This window comes from Scyliorhinus canicula, chromosome 19 (assembly GCF_902713615.1).
Source record: "Scyliorhinus canicula chromosome 19, sScyCan1.1, whole genome shotgun sequence".
NCBI classification, from domain to species: Eukaryota; Metazoa; Chordata; class Chondrichthyes; order Carcharhiniformes; family Scyliorhinidae; genus Scyliorhinus; species Scyliorhinus canicula.
In genome coordinates, this window is record NC_052164.1 from 17,176,186 (window position 1) to 17,192,280 (window position 16,095).

The 16,095-nt window shown below is 45.1% G+C and overlaps 1 protein-coding gene across 2 annotated transcripts in view; it reads right to left on the reverse strand.

The window, feature by feature from the left end:
- LOC119954539 (inactive phospholipase C-like protein 2) overlaps positions 1-16,095 on the reverse strand; it is a 276,466-nt gene that overhangs the window by 58,138 nt on the left and 202,233 nt on the right. For both annotated transcript variants that reach the window (XM_038779853.1, XM_038779852.1), the window contains exon 3: positions 14,852-15,055. In XM_038779853.1, the coding sequence (XP_038635781.1) occupies positions 14,852-15,055 (204 nt within the window). The remainder of the gene's footprint in view (positions 1-14,851; positions 15,056-16,095) is intronic.

The following is a 16,095-nucleotide window of genomic DNA, read 5'->3' on the forward strand; positions in this document are numbered from 1 at the left end:
CCCCGACGCAACATGGCGTGGGGGTTCAGGGGCCGGCCGCGTAATAAAATAGAGCCGGGGCTGGAGAGGTTGGCCGGCCGATCGGTGGGCCCTGATCGCGGGCAGACCCCATCGGAGCCCCCCCCCCGGTGAAGGAGCACTTTTCCCCGCCCCACATGTCGCCACCCGACCCTATGCGCAGAGTTCCCGCCGGCTGCAAGCAGGTGTGAATGGCACCGGCGGGACTCTGCCGTTTCCGCATGGCCGCTCGCCCCATCAAGGCCAGAAAATCGGCGGACCGGCCGTGGACAGTGACCCATGACCGGCGCGCGCAAATGCCGGCGATTCTCCAAGGAGCGGAGAATCGCCCCCGGCGTCGGACCGGCGCCGCCGCGGGTAAAAATGGCGCGAACGCCGATTCTCCCATACGGCGCGGCATGGGAGAATCCCGCCCCCTATTTGGTCCTTTCATGCATGTACCAGCCGGGAATTGGCCACACAAGCATAGTTAGTATCTTTTACCATATATGGGCCAGAAATGAGCCTTATGCACCCATGCAGAAGATAATGAAGCAAGGTGAAACAACGCAAAATGTCAGGTCATATGACCTGAACCGGAGACCATGCCAAGGAAGGTTTCTCAGGAAACAGGACATAATGGGGGGGGTTCCAGAAGAAAGCCCCAGGCAGGGATAAGGATAGGGATTAGAAATAGATCTTGTTAAGTAAAGTTGAGAAAGAGAGAGGGAGCTGCAAGGAACACACTTGAAGTAAAGCGGCTTTGAGAGAATCCCTGAAGATCTGAGGAGATGGCTGAAGGTTGGGGTGTTCTTACTGCCGGCTGTTTGGAGCAGTGGTGTTCTGCTCGGCACGGTGGAAGATCTACAATTGCGCTTGGAAGGTGAAGCATAAATTTGGGTTGAGCTTGTCATTTACTTTGGAGTGTGCTGTGCCAGACCACAGTTTGCCTGTTGATTCATATATACTGCATATTCTCCTTGATTATTGGAGTGTACGATAGACATTATAAATTGTTTTATCTTTCTGAATTTTTATTTTAGGGTGTAATATAGTCCTTTTTTCTTCACTTATAAATGTTTTATTCTCTGTGTAAAAAGTGCATCCGTAAACCCCTGTGAATTTGTTGAGTAACTTTCCTCCATGATTTAAAAAAAATGTTAGGATCTATTAAGCCAGCTGGGATTGAAACAAAGTTAATGGCTGGAGATGAGTTTCAATTGGTCAGAGGGGTTATGAGATCAGACGGGAAGGTGTGGGGTGGGGATCTTTCTCTTGATTAAATTTGGGGGGTTGCCGGGGCAAGGATTGAGAATGATCTTCTCACTCAGAGACCAATTGGGGCCCTTAAGTGGCCATAAAGGCTCATATCCCGCCACTGTTGGTATTCAACCATTGGTGGAAGGTAACTTCCCCAAGACAATTACACCACAATGGAAGCCATCCTACAAAGCGATTTAAATCACTAACTTCAGATGGTCTGCCAGATTTACAATCAGTTACTCTGAAAGAGTGAAAATGTAAAAAGCACTTATAGCTCCAGAGTAACCATTTTAAAGGCACAGATCGAACCCTCCCAGACGTCCGACGTGACAGCATCCCCCCTTACCCGCCCCAACAACCTGACAAGGTCCAGCTACTACCCTGACCCCAAAGACCTTCTCAACCCCTGGGTGCTAATCGAGTTTTTTTTGCCCAATCCTGGACTCTCTGCCGCATCGGGAACTCCGCGACCAATGGCGTGCAGTGGTGAATCCTGCCCCGTCTAATCTAATGGATTGTTATCATGGTTGCGCCTTCCCATCTGCTTCTTCAGATGCCCACATATATGAGAGAAAACAGCGAAGGCCTGGCTGTTCTGAGAACAATAAAGACAAGCAGCTTGGACTCAACTACCCAGAGATGAGAGTCACTTCTGTTCCTAACGGTCTCTGGACATATTGAGGACTGAGTTGTATAAACTTGGCTTGTGTCCCTCGTGTTTAGAAGATTGAGGAAAGATCCGGCGAATGTATTTAAAATGATTAAAGGATTTTGATAGGATATATACAGAAAATCCATAACAAGAGAGCGTAATCTTAAAATTAGAAAGAAGCCCATTAGGAAATCAAATCAGGAATCATTCCTTTCCCCATGGACAGTGATGAAACCTGCAACTCACTACATCAAAAAAGCTGCAGTGTAACCAGTCCTTCAACAAGAACATAGTGAACTTAAAGGGAGTCAACATTCAAGGTAAAGCAAGTATAAACAGTTTGTAAGCGGTCCATCAGTAATGGGCCAGGTTTTGTATTCCTGGAACCAAAGAGACCTTTAACTAAAACTATTTTTCAAAAAGCTAACTGGGAGCCAAAATGAAATTATTTAGACAGACACGATAAAGTGACTTGTAAATATATGAACCAAGACATGGCTGATGTAATCAGACCACACATTGGTATGTATTAGTCCAGATTTAAATCAGCATTTTGACCACTGAACCCACGGCCTTTCTGTAAATAAAACTTACAAGCCAACACTTGTGGCTCCATTACATCTGGGTTGGCAGCCACATTCCTTGGAAACGCCAACTCCAAAACTGCTCCAGAGGGTAAAATTCATTCCCCAATCTGATGATGCTGATAAATCCAGAGTATTCCCCATCGAAACACCTTCATTTGCCAACGGACTCTTCACAAACACGGGATGTGGAACTGATACAAGATTTAAGATGTTACAATCAAACTAAAAGAGGGGGTGGGGGGGTAGGAGGTGTTGTATCAATCATTGTCACGGGTATTTTTAAAAAATGTATTGTTAGAAACGTATGTCTGGGGACAAGGGAACGACTTAAGGATAACCGTGTTGGTGGGGTTGATCATTTTGCACAGTTGGGAATGAACTTCCCTGAATTATTGTCAGGGTGAAAACTGCTCAAAATGGAAGAGAGTAAAAGCCAACAGTGTTTGTGGCTATAGATCAAAATTGAAGGGATCAAGGGCACTCGCATTTGTAAGTTACTGGAGGTACAATAAACAGTTAAGAGAATTGGATTGGTTCAGGCTTGTAAAGAGACAGCCCACTCTCATTAACTAAACATCTCAATCACCATTCACCTTTGTCACGATAATGCAACATCTCACTTGCTTAAATTTGTTGAGTATTGAATAGTGATTAATAGCATTTATTAGCTAAAATTACTAACGGCCATCACTTATTTGGCATTAAAAGGTCGGTCTGAGAGAAGCATAAGCAGACACACTAAATATCTGCAAACTTTTTACAGAATGTTCCTGTTTAATGGACTTAGATTATTTCAACAGCACACATCAGAATTCCCACTCAGGAGTTTACATCCATCGCTAACAAAAACAAATTAAATATACTGAGCATACAAATGGCAGCTAATTGCTTATTTTGTGAAGAGGATAAAAATAACTTCCAAGGAAGTGATTCATGACAGGTCAGTTCAAATGCGACCTGAAGACGTCAACTACAGCCCCGGCACTGTTTTTGCTGTCAGGCCAGAATTCAGCTCTGTCTACAACAGAATGCTGCAAATACTGAAAAGGCCACGGAACATCTGTGTACGTGTACCTGTGCATGTGTCTCTCTCTTTCCTTTGTGCATAAATCCCTTTGCATCCTCCAACTCAAAGTGGTGATGCACGCTGTGGGATGAATCGCAATAGCTCTCTAATGCCTCGATCATCCAAGTTGCATGTTTCGTCCAAGAGACGAGGTAGTGCGAGGGGGTCGGTCGATGTTACTCCAACTCACTGGGTGAGAAACATCATAGGGACAGCTGGAATGCAGTCTTTAGACTCCGCCCATAGGGAGCAATTTTAACTTATTCCAGGCTCAGGAAACTGACGGGATTGGATTCAATGATGGTTTTACACACAGCCTGATTTAACTCTCTTCAAAGTCAGCAAAATTATTTGGCCAAGTGTAACATTCCACTTGATCCCATGGAGTTCCCACCCTACAAGTGCAGTAAAACGTTCCCCAAGTGTCAACAGGTTATTGCAGCATCATATATAGGAACATTTCTGACCATTTGTAAGTTAATGGGCAGCAGTACATTTCATTGATTTTCATCATCTTAACGAAGGAGGTTTGAACTTAATCATAGCGCACCCACTGGATGGATGTGTCTACTTTTAAATTGACAGCGTTTTGTCATTTGTTTTTTTCTCACGCACAAATAATCACCAACAATCCAAAACAGAACTGATCTCGTTTAAAAGAAAATCAGAAAATCCACAAGATAGGGAGAGGCATCGATGTGAAATGCTGGCTGAGGGTTTTACAGGGTCTAGGAAGCGTGCTGGGATCAGGATGGTGAGGAGGTGGGGAAATAGAAAATAAAATTAGGTGGCAGGGAATGGCATGCTCGTCACTTCCCACTGTTGCTGGTATTTTCCCAGAAGCTGGCAAGGTGGCAAATAGCCCTTCCATACTCAAACCAATTGACGATCTTAAGTAGCCAGTTACAGGCCTCCTCCCACCCTTGACACTCTACCAACAGCTGGGCACTTTACGACTAAACCCTGGATGCCTTACAGGTGCAGTGTGCAGCCCCTCTGATTGAGCGCCCTGTACTCCACAGAAGGCCCCCCAATGCCCCCAGTGGCAAAGGCTGTCCGACTGAAATACACAACCCCGCCCTCAGCACTGGCTACCCCATCTCACTGGTAAGCTCAACATAACCTGCCTCCATTTCAGGGCCTCTGCCAATGTTGCTGCGCATGGCCGGCTGCAGTTCCAGCAGTGACCACTGCTAATGGGGGCATTGATGAGCTTAAAGAGTTGCCAGCCCTCGGATCGGTTGGCAGCTCCTGGGGGCAAGACCTTGTTCCTCAAAGGGACAGGGATTCCGACTGCAGGCAATTAATTGCCCGATGAATGTAAAAGGCGGTTGGCACTACGACCAGTCAAGGCGGCATCTCCCCCCCCCCCCCGGTCATTAACTCTGTTCCTCTCTCCACAGACCTGATGAGTGTTTGTAGCATCTGCAGTATCTTGCTTTTTAATAATCTCTAGTTGACTGTATGCAAGTTACCTGCTCCTTTTGGCTCCATCACAGTACTGACTATATTTCAAATGTAATTTATTGGTTGTGAAGCACTTTGCCACATCCTGAGGATATGAGAAAACCTGTGTAAAATTTCGCTCTCCTTTAAAGACATTAGCTCATGTATTTTTATGGTTCATATCTTTTCGATGTGTTACCTCGTTAATATTTGTTGCTTGGCACATAGATAAACATCAGCAAACATTGTCAACTTACAAAATGTGTTTTCCTCTAGACAGGTCTAAAGAATGAAGGCAAAAGGTGCCACGAAGGAGCTCTATTCTTTTCTGGGTCATCTCCAAATGCTCCATTTGCAAATTACTCAGAAGAGGGCAATTCAAATAAAATGACCTTTCAAGATTCAGTTCTTTGTAGCTAGTTTCTTTTGTCCTTGTAGCTATTTTCATTCTGTTTGCAAAATGTACAATCAATCCTCCCAGTTGTATGTTCAGTCTATTTAGGTTTCTCTTTGTTAGGAATGGCAACTCCGCAGAAGAAGGGCTATGTTAGCATCAAACTCTCCTGGTCAGCTCTGTCAAACGTTTCCAACCGTCATTGAATTTTGCTTCCAATTGCCTTGAATGTATCATTCTAGCTGGCTAATGTGTCGCTAGTTCCATGAGCCGCAACCAAATTTTGTATGTTGAAGCTGACCAAATGCCCTCTGTAAATTCAGCTACCTCATGCCTGCTGGGGAACTCTCATTCACCACTGTGCTGCCTGACCAAAGAGTCCTCATAGATGGGTTAGACATGGCCCACACTAAATCTATGCCGACTGTACCGTATTGCCTTTGTGCTCTTTGGATAAGCACTGATAACACAACACTCGAGTTGGTTCATCATTACAAATGTTCGGCTGGCTGCTCTCTAATTCACATCTCACTTATTTTCTGAATATGAGAATAATAATTGATGTCCTCCAGCTCCTCCGCATATGCAACTCTCAAAATGATTAACCAGAGCCTTAACTATTCTTCCCTCGTGTCCTCAAGGATTCCAGAATATAATTAATTATCTACAGCATCCAGGACATATTTAATTCCTCCTTAATTGTTATATCATAAATCACCTTTCTTCCTTGTCCAAATCAGGTATTTATTCTTGTATCTGCCTAGGTTTGTGACTTCCAGATTTGATTACTTTAATGCACCCATGGTTGGCTTCCCATTGCTTCACCTTCCAGACTTCATCTAATTTAAAATTCTGCAGTCTTTAACTTATCCTTCATTAATGCCAACTTGTCCATTATACCCATCTTGCATCATGTCTGACTTACCTATTATACACACCTTTGTCACCTAGTCTCCCAGCATCTAAAAATTAAAATTCCAATCCTTGGGTTTAGATGTCTTGATGGCCTCGCTTGTCCACACCTCTGTCATTTCTTCCAGTCCCGACAGCACCCCTCCCCTTCTTGCCCTCTGTTCCTTCAGGTCCAGCCTCTTCCACATCCCTCTGCCTTTCTGCCACAATTGGCGATGATACCTTCAGCTGGCTGGGCCATACGATCTCGAATTCTCTCACTTAATCACGAGCAATAAATTCTCTGCCATAGATGCCTCATCCGGATTAATGGCATCAGTAACTCACTTAGATCCCATACTCTTAACAAGCTCTTCATGATGGCTAGGGAAATTGCAGATGCACTAGTGATGATTTACCAAAATTCACTGGACTCTGGGGTGGTCCCGGTGGATTGGAAATTAGCAAACGTGACACCACTGTTTAAAAAAGGAGGTAGGCAGAAAGCAGGAAATTATAGGCCAGTGAGTTTAACTTCGGTAATAGGGAAGATGCTGGAATCTATCATCAAGGAAGAAATTGCGAGGCGTCTGGATAGAAATTGTCCCATTGGGCAGACGCAGCATTTGTTCATAAAGGGCAGGTCGTGCCTAACTAATTTAGTGGAATTTTTTGAGGACATTACCAGTGCAGTGGACAACAGGGAGCCAATGGATGTGGTATATCTGGATTTCCAGAAAGCTTTTGACAAGGTGCCACACAAAAGGCTGCTGCATAAGATAAAGATGCATGGCATTAAGGGTAAAGTAGTAGCATGGATAGAGGATTGGTTAATTAATAGAAAGCAAAGAGTGGGGATTAATGGGTGCTTCTCTGGTTGGCGATCAGTAGATAGTGGTGTCCCTCAGGGATCCGTGTTGGGCCCACAATTGTTCACAATCTACATAGATGATTTGGAGTTGGGGACCAAGGGCAATGTGTCCAAGTTTGCAGATGACACTAAGTGGTAAAGCAAAAAGTGCAGAGGATATTAGAAGTCTGCAGAGGGATTTGGATAGGTTAAGTGAATGGGCTAGGGTCTGGCAAATGGAATACAATGTTGACAAATGTGAGGTTATCCATTTTGGTAGGAATAACAGCAAACGGGATTATTATTTAAACAATAAAATATTAAAGCATGCTGCTGTGCAGAGAGACCTGGGTGTGCTAGTGCATGAGTCACAGAAAGTTGGTTTACAGGCGCAACAGGTAATTAAGAAGGCAAATGGAATGTTGTCCTTCATTGCTAGAGGGATGGAGTTTAAGACTAGGGAGGTTATGCTGCAATTGTATAAGGTGTTAGTGAGGCCACACCTGGAGTATTGTGTTCAGTTTTGGTCTCCTTACTTGAGAAAGGACGTACTGGCACTGGAGGGTGTGCAGAGGAGATTCACGAGTTTAATCCCAGAGCTGAAGGGGTTGGATTACGAGGAGAGGTTGAGTAGACTGGGACTGTACTCGTTGGAATTTAGAAGGATGAGGGGGGATCTTATCGAAACATTTAAAATTATGAAGGGAATGGATAGGATAGATGCGGGCAGGTTGTTTCCACTGGCGGGTGAAAGCAGAACTAGGGGGCATAGCCTCAAAATAAGGGGAAGTAGATTCAGGACTGAGTTTAGGAGGAACTTCTTCACCCAAAGGGTTGTGAATCTATGGAAATCCTTGCCCAGTGAAGCAGTTGAGGCTCCTTCATTAAATGTTTTTAAGGTAAAGATAGATAGTTTTTTGAAGAAAAAAGGGATTAAGGGTTATGGTGTTCGGGCCGGAAAGTGGAGCTGAGTCCACAAAAGATCAGCCATGATCTCATTGAATGGCGGAGCAGGCTCGAGGGGCCGGATGGCCTACTCCAGCTCCTAGTTCTTATGTTCTTATGACCTTTCTAATACAGGGTTGGTCTCGAAAGTCAGATATGAATGGTGGACTTGTTTTCATTTCTGTTACCATTTAATTTCAAACTTACATCCATGCAATATTATAAAAATACTGAATATGCATCCCCACATTTTGCTTGACTTAAGCAAAATTGCCGTTAAATATGACCTGCTTTAAACCTTGTCAAAGCTTCCTTTTATGGTTGCAAACTTCACTGGTTCTACTCTTTTTAGTTCAATATTCACAATCAGAAAAATGCCACTTTTGCTGAACGCCTGGGACCAAAGACTTCCTGACACAATAGATGCGGAGAGGGGGTTTAGCCAGAAAAGACCAGGCTAATCATTTTTTAAAAAAATGTTTTTATTCTCCATTTTCACATTTTCCTTCAAAATTGTTACAGTAAACGGTAACAAATACAAAATCAATCCCCTTAACAATAACAACGATCCCATCCTCCCACCACCCCAAACAACAGCCCACCTGTCAATATATGCATCCAATAAAACAAACCCTCCAACAGTGGAAACAAAAAACAAAGGAGAAAAAGAAAAAGGAGTCCTGGACTACCCATGGTCACCATAGAGTCCACTCCCCCCCCCCCCCCCCCCCCCCCCCAAGCTTCTGCTTGGCCCGGCACAGGACCTTCTCCTTCACACTCTACCTACGGAAGCACAGAGTCATACCCTTGGCGGCTCACTCGCCTTTGGTACAGGCCTCCACGACCGATGAGCCCGATCCAGTTCATATCGGGAGTGATCCTCCGCCTCCCCCAATAGTTTCGCCAGCATAGCGGCAAAATTCAGTTGGCCTCGACCCTTCAACTCCTTCGGGCAGCCCCACAATCCTCAAATTCTGTCACCTGGATCTGTTTTCCAGGTCTTCCATTTTTCCTCGCAGATCCTTGTTAATCTCCAACACCTTCCGCATCTCCTTCCCCATCAGGGCAAGTTGATCACCGTGCTGCAACAACGTCTCCTCCACTTCTTTCAGCGCCTCCCCTTGCGCCCGCACCTCTGCCACCGCCGTCGTCACCGGGGAAATCGCCTCCTCCACCAGCACACTCGAAACCTCCCTCATCTCCTTCCTCATCGCCTCCAAGTTTTGTAAACTGCCTTTCGAATTCTGCAGCCATCACCTTGGTTGTTTCTTCAGCCGCAGGCAATGTGGCCTCCCCTGGTGCCCCAGCCTCTTTTTTCCTTGGTGACCCCGTGGTGACCTCTCCACTCCCCGATGGACCCTCAGCTGTTTTTTAACGGCCGTTTTCTTGCTGATCCTCGACATCTTCTTCTGCTGAGCCCCCTCCGTGCCTTCTCCCTGCCTCCTCTGTGCCTTCTCCCTGCCTCCTCCCTGCCTTCTCTGTGCCTTCTCCCTGCCTCCTCTGTGCCTTCTCCCTGCCTCCTCCCTGCCTTCTCTGTGCCTTCTCCCTGCCTTCTCCGTGCCTTCTCCCTGCCTGTGAGGCCTCCATGGACCCTGGAACTGGGCTTAAAGCCCCGAAAATGCCGTTCCCGAACGGGAGCCCTCCGTTGCGCGGCTGCTTCCTGCCCGCCGTCACCGGAAGTCCGAGACCAGGCTAATAATTAATTACTATTTACGATTTTTGGAGGAAAATAACATTTTAACCACCTGTCAATCTCAGTGTTTCATTCTCTCCCCCCCCCCCCCCCCCCCCCACCCCGCCAAAAGAATGCATCATTTACCTGCAACTCTTTTCCCAAAGACACGACTGAGAGACAGAGCCACAATATGGAATGTCAAAATCTTTTCCAGTGGTCAAGGAACATGGTGAAAAACTCAAAAGGTGTGAAGGGGACTCCTGAAAGCGTGGGTACACATGCATGAAGTTTGGTGAAGGCAAATGAGGCATGAGGCATGCTGCAAAAGATGCTTTGCCACATTTCTTTTTAAAAATATAGGAATGAGACAAACATCTTAATATAAGTCTGACAAAGCACTAGGATCTATACAGTAACTTTGAAAAATGACTAGTCTGAGACTAGTAGCTTTACAGAATGACCTGCACACGGGCAGCAACATCTTAGTCAGCCACTCACCCGCTGCAGTTCGACCATTGGTGGAATCCCAGAGAAATGTTTTCTTTATTCTTTCATGAGGAGTGGGCATCGCTGAGCCAACATTTATTGCCCATCCCTAATTACTCTCGAACTGAGTGGCTTGCTAAGCCATTTCAGTTGGAACGTTCAGTCAACCACATTGCTATGGGTCTGGAGTCACATGTAGGCCAGGCCAGGCAAGGACAGCAGATTTCCTTCCGATAGGACATTGGTGAACCAGATCGATTTTTAGACAAATCGACAATGGTTTCATGGTCATCATCAAACTTTTAATTCGAATTTCACCATCTGCCATCTGGTGGGATTCGAATTCGGGTCCCAAGAGGGTTACCCTGAGTCTCTGTGTTACTAGTCCAGTGGCAATACACTAAACCACTCCCTTCAAGAAATATTGAAGAATATTGATATTGAAGAAGTACAGCAAGAAACTAGATGCCATTTAGATCTGAATGAAGTCACTACAAATCAACTTCAATTGTTTCAGAAACTACACTGAGTTACGACCGCATGGGCTAGTGTGCAGTCAATTCCAGCCCCACTTGACCCGGAGTCCCAACACAATTGGAATTAATAAATAGTTCTTAGAAAACACCCAAAGTCTTTGGCCCTTAGCTTCCCAATAACCACAGTCACCAATTTTGTAAATTTAAACACAATTAAGATTTTTAAATAACAATAACTATAATCAAATATGCAGCAAATACAACAAATTACTATCGCCACTGCTGCTTATGGCTACTCCTGCCAGGAGATCTGCTGTCATGTCCGTCTGTCTCTCACCATCCATTCTAGCTCATCTGCAATCGCTCTGTGTCGTCCGTCATCCAACTACGTACAGGTTGAGTCCTCTTTCTGCAGCCCTCCACTTTGCATTCCAGAAAAGATCTCTGCAGCTTTTCAGCTCTGAGCAAGTGACCAAAATACTGCCATTTTCTTTATTCTATGAACTTTTAGCATTGGTCTGAACGTCTACATTTCAAAGGCCTCCATTTTCTTCCACAGAGCTCTACTTATTGTCTGAGACGTTCAAGAAAGTGATCAAATGGAGCATCTTACGAGTTTTATTCTTCGTTACAAGCTTGATTTTTATTGTTGTTAGCACGTCCTTCACCTTCCCGAAACCGGCGCTCCCTATCCTTCTTCTAACTTCTGCATCCCAACGGCCACCTTCTGTTATCATTTGTCTGAAAGAGACAAACTTACCTGTTTATTCCAGTGTGGCACCACCCACTTCAATCTTCACTCTAGTTTCTTCTAATGTCTTCCTTCTGACTACCATTGTTGTTGCCTTTAGGTTCGTACTCGATCCATATTCTAAACGTCTAGATCTTACCTGATCTATGATATTTTGTCGGGCCTCTTCGGATTCTGCAGGTAGCACAGGGTTGTCAAGTATAGCAGGAGTTGTGAATGCAATGTTTCATCCATGCACATAAATTAAAATAAATATATTCCAAGCAAAATCAAAGAAATCGTGAGAGGTTATTAATTTTGCTCCTGATACTTTCACACAAAGGACACTTTTTTTCCTCAAATCCAAAATGTGTTTTGTTTAAAGAAAAGCTCGCTCACAATTTTCCTTTTGTACTTGGTGAAACATTATACATTCTGATTTTAATGTAATTCGGTGCATTGAGCCAATTTCACTTGGCTGAAGGGTCAAGGTGTTGTGTTTGGTCACAGCCTCCAAGTGAACTTGGACTCCTGGTTATTTTTTCTGCCTCCTCCTCCTGTTCAGCCTTAACTAACTTCCTACAAACACTCCTAGGAGGCCCAAACAACACATGAACAATTTCCTATTAATTAAAGCAGCATGTTGTCTCTGAGAAGATTAATTCCCATTGAGCTGGGAGTAAGAAATGTGAAATGAAAATGAAAATGAAAACCGCTTATTGTCACGAGTAGGCTTCAATGAAGTTACTGTGAAAAGCCTTTCTTTCTTCTAACAGAGCATCAATGGATCTGTTGGGTAAATATCTAACACACTTTAAAATGAGTCTAAGTCGATGCATATTTTCACTTTGTGCTTTGCATTGGAAACAATGCTTTCTATAGTCCTTGTCAATGTATTCATGGATTTATTTGTACATGTATTATATTGAACATAACATATCTTTCTCAGAGAGAGAATTTTTTTAAAAGCCAATTAGTCACTTTCGATAGTTAAAACTAACATTCATCTCACATGTCCATGAAAGTTTCCCATAAAGTCTTCACACATAAGATTATTATTATGTGTCATAAGACACTTAATTATGTGAAGTTCTGCAGGGATTTCTGTCCATATTGCTATATTTTACTGAGATTTCGGAGTATACTCACATGCTGCATAATGAACCTCAGCAATTGACCCAAGAGCTCACTCATCAGTCATAGAATCCCTAAAGTGGAGAAGGAGGCCATTCAGCCTATCAAGTCTGAACCGACCCTCTGAAAGAGCACCCTACATAGGCCCTGAGCGCGATTCACCATTCCGCGCCATATGGGAGAATCGCCGTTCGTGCCATTTTTTCCCGCGGCGCCGGTCCGACACCGGCAGGCGATTCTCCGAGCAGTGGAGAATCGGCGTCATTTGCGCCGGCGCGTTTGGCGTGGCGCAGGTCGCGAGCCGCTCTACGCGGCAGGGCCGCCGATTCTCTGGCCTTGATGGGCCGAGCGGCCGCGCGGAAACAGCAGAGTCCCACCAGCGTCATTCACACCTGCTCGCAGCCAGCGGAAACTCTGCGCGGGGGGGGGGGCCTATGGGGTGGGTAAAAGCGCTCCTTCACCGGGGGGGGAGGGGGGGGGGGGGGTCTGGACTGCGATCAGGGCCCACCGATCGGCAGACCGGCCTCTCCAGCCCGGGGCCTATTTTATTACGCGGCCGGCCCTTGAACACCCGCACCATGTTAAGTCGGGGCCAGCACGCTGAGGAAGTCCCCCCCCCCGCGCATGCGCGGATTGGCACGGCGCCCATTTGGCGCCAGGAAGGTAGACTGGAGTGGCGTGAAACGCTCCAACGCCGTGCTGGCCCCCTGTGGGAGCCAGAATCGGTAGTGCCCACGCTCGTTTCGCGCCGTTGTGAAACACGACGGCATTTACGACAACGCGATTACTCTGTCTCCATTTCGGAGAATTGTGCCCCCTATCTCCATAACCTCACCTAACCTTTTGGACACTAAGGCGCAATTTAACCTGGCTAATCCATCTAACAGGCATATCATTGGACTGTGGGAGGAAACCAGAGCACCCGGACAAAACCCACACAGACACGGGAAGAATGTGAAAACCCCACAGAGACAGTCACGGAGGTCGGAATCAAACCCAGGCAGCAGTGCTAACCACTGTGCTGTCAGTCATTGTGGCTTCATGTTGTAATACCATTTAATTATATAATTTACTCTGAAAACAAAATATTGTGTTGTATGTAGTTGTTAATTAACTTATCAACTTCAAATATGGCTAATGCATGAAAGTTTAGCAATTTTAATGTGAACTACACCAATGTCGAACTAGCTCTGCATGTCCGAGAACTTTAATTTTGCAATTTATGTTTATTTTATTTTAAATATGGCCACTATAAAAGAGTGTTCAGAGCTGGGGAATGAAAGACCTTTTAACTCTATAGTCTGGCACAGTGGCATCTCACCTCAGTAAAACACAAGATATCTTTCGTGAAGACCACGAAGAATCCAGAACGAGTTCATAGAGTCAAACGGAAAGTAACTTTATTTGCAACAATATATACACAGCAGCAGTAGTTCCCCACTGCTTCCTTCTCGAGTCCATACAACAATGGTCAGCCCTATTTATACAGCTGCAACTACTAGTGATTGTTCCGCCCTCTCGTTGCGGGACCTCATACTCCCCAAAATAAATCATGGGATAACCAATTGTCCCCAGCCAATAGAATCCAGGCAGGTTATAACAATACCGCTTCCTCAGCCTCTACAATGGCTACGGGCTTTACCTTGGTGCAAGTGAGTGGCTTCAGAGAGAGTTAAAATCTGATCCAATGTGTCTTCACCTCAACAGGGCAGCACGGTAGCATTGTGGATAGCACAATCGCTTCACAGCTCCAGGGTCCCAGGTTCGATTCCGGCTTGGGTCACTGTCTGTGCGGAGTCTGCACATCCTCCCCGTGTGTGCGTGGGTTTCCTCCGGGTGCTCCGGTTTCCTCCCACAGTCCAAAGATGTGCAGGTTAGGTGGATTGGTTATGGTAAATTGCCCTTAGTGTTGGGTGGGGTTACTGGGTTATGGGGATATGGGGATAGGGTGGAGGTGTTAACCTTGGGTAGGGTGCTCTTTCCAGGAGCCGGTGCAGTCTCGATGGGCCGAATGACCTCCTTCTGCACTGTAAATTCTATGATCTATGATCAGAAGAACAGATTCTACTGCTGCGGTGTGAATTCTTCTGTGCATCCGTCCCCGCCCCGTCCATTGCACCTCAGAACACTGATTGTTAATTCAATGGAAACGTGTGCAGGATGTGTGCTGTGAAATTGTAACCCTTACGAAACTGGATGAACATCATTCATACTCGGATTAAAATGAGCAAAAAGACAAGACTGAACGAATGGACTCACTGCATCGTAGGCCGCAAGAACCTTCTTGAGCAGATCAGGAACTGGACCCTGCGCCTCCATGGAAGGGTACTCTTCGCTGAGGTTCAGTGTCACCAACACCGTGTTGTCACTGTTCAGTAACCACGACGACAAGGTCAGAATGCACTGCTTCATGTTTGCCGCAGGGGTCAGACCACACAACTCTTTAAACGAGACCATGGCATTCTGTGTAAAATATAAATCCATCCATAAAATATATTGCAGCACCAGCTTTATACATTTTGAACGCCTATAAGAAAATTGGCTGCATTATTCAAGCCCGAGCCTTTATAATATATTAATAATTGAAAATTGTATAATGGAAGAAGAAAAATTCATTTTGGAAATAGCATGAAATCTGATTCCAGGACTTAATCCCCACAAATATCCAAAAATTGGATTTCTTCATAAATTCTACTTGCGCACTAACCTGCTGAGATTTCGAACTGCATAAGCTGACAGTATTATTATCGGAGGTTCTAACACTCATTTCCAATTTAGAGAAATGTTATAACATTTGCAGGTCACGGGTTGGAGGTTTCTACAAATTACAATGCTGTGGGTAGTAAATGTCACCTTATATATTTGATGTATCAAACTCTTAAGGGGAACGGTTAGCATACTTCAGCAGCAAACCTCCATCTCTTCATTCAATTTTGTTTCGGCCTCAGATAAAGAATGCCACTGCTGTCCCATCAAGCAGAAGTCTGGCAGTTTTCACATCATTGGCAGTATTAGCCCTCTAGTATACCCGAGGGATCCATCCTTGCGCCCGTCACCCCTCCTATTTATCAACAGCAGCCCCTCTGTAGCATCATTTAAAAAGACGGGAGATTTCACACGTACGTTGGATGACACCCAGTTCTACCTCAGCACCACCTTTCCCAAATGTCTTCATTTGTCACAATGCTTTTCTGACATTGAGCACAATATCGAATGAGCAGACATTTCCTTACAAACATTGGAAGAACTGAAGCCATTGTGCCCAATTTTAACTCTGTCTAAGTGAATGAGTTGAAATTCGCATAATTAACTTCAGCCCTTATTGATTCCCTATCCACCAACGCTATATCGCACTCCCTGACAACTTTCAGAGGCTGGACTAGACTGATCCTAGTCTTGTTGTCATCCTTGACCAGGAGATGAGCTGCCTTGGTGCCATCTTTGTAGTATCATCAATCTCCGCCCTTGCCTCCGCTCATCTGCTCCTGAAAATATCTTCCCCA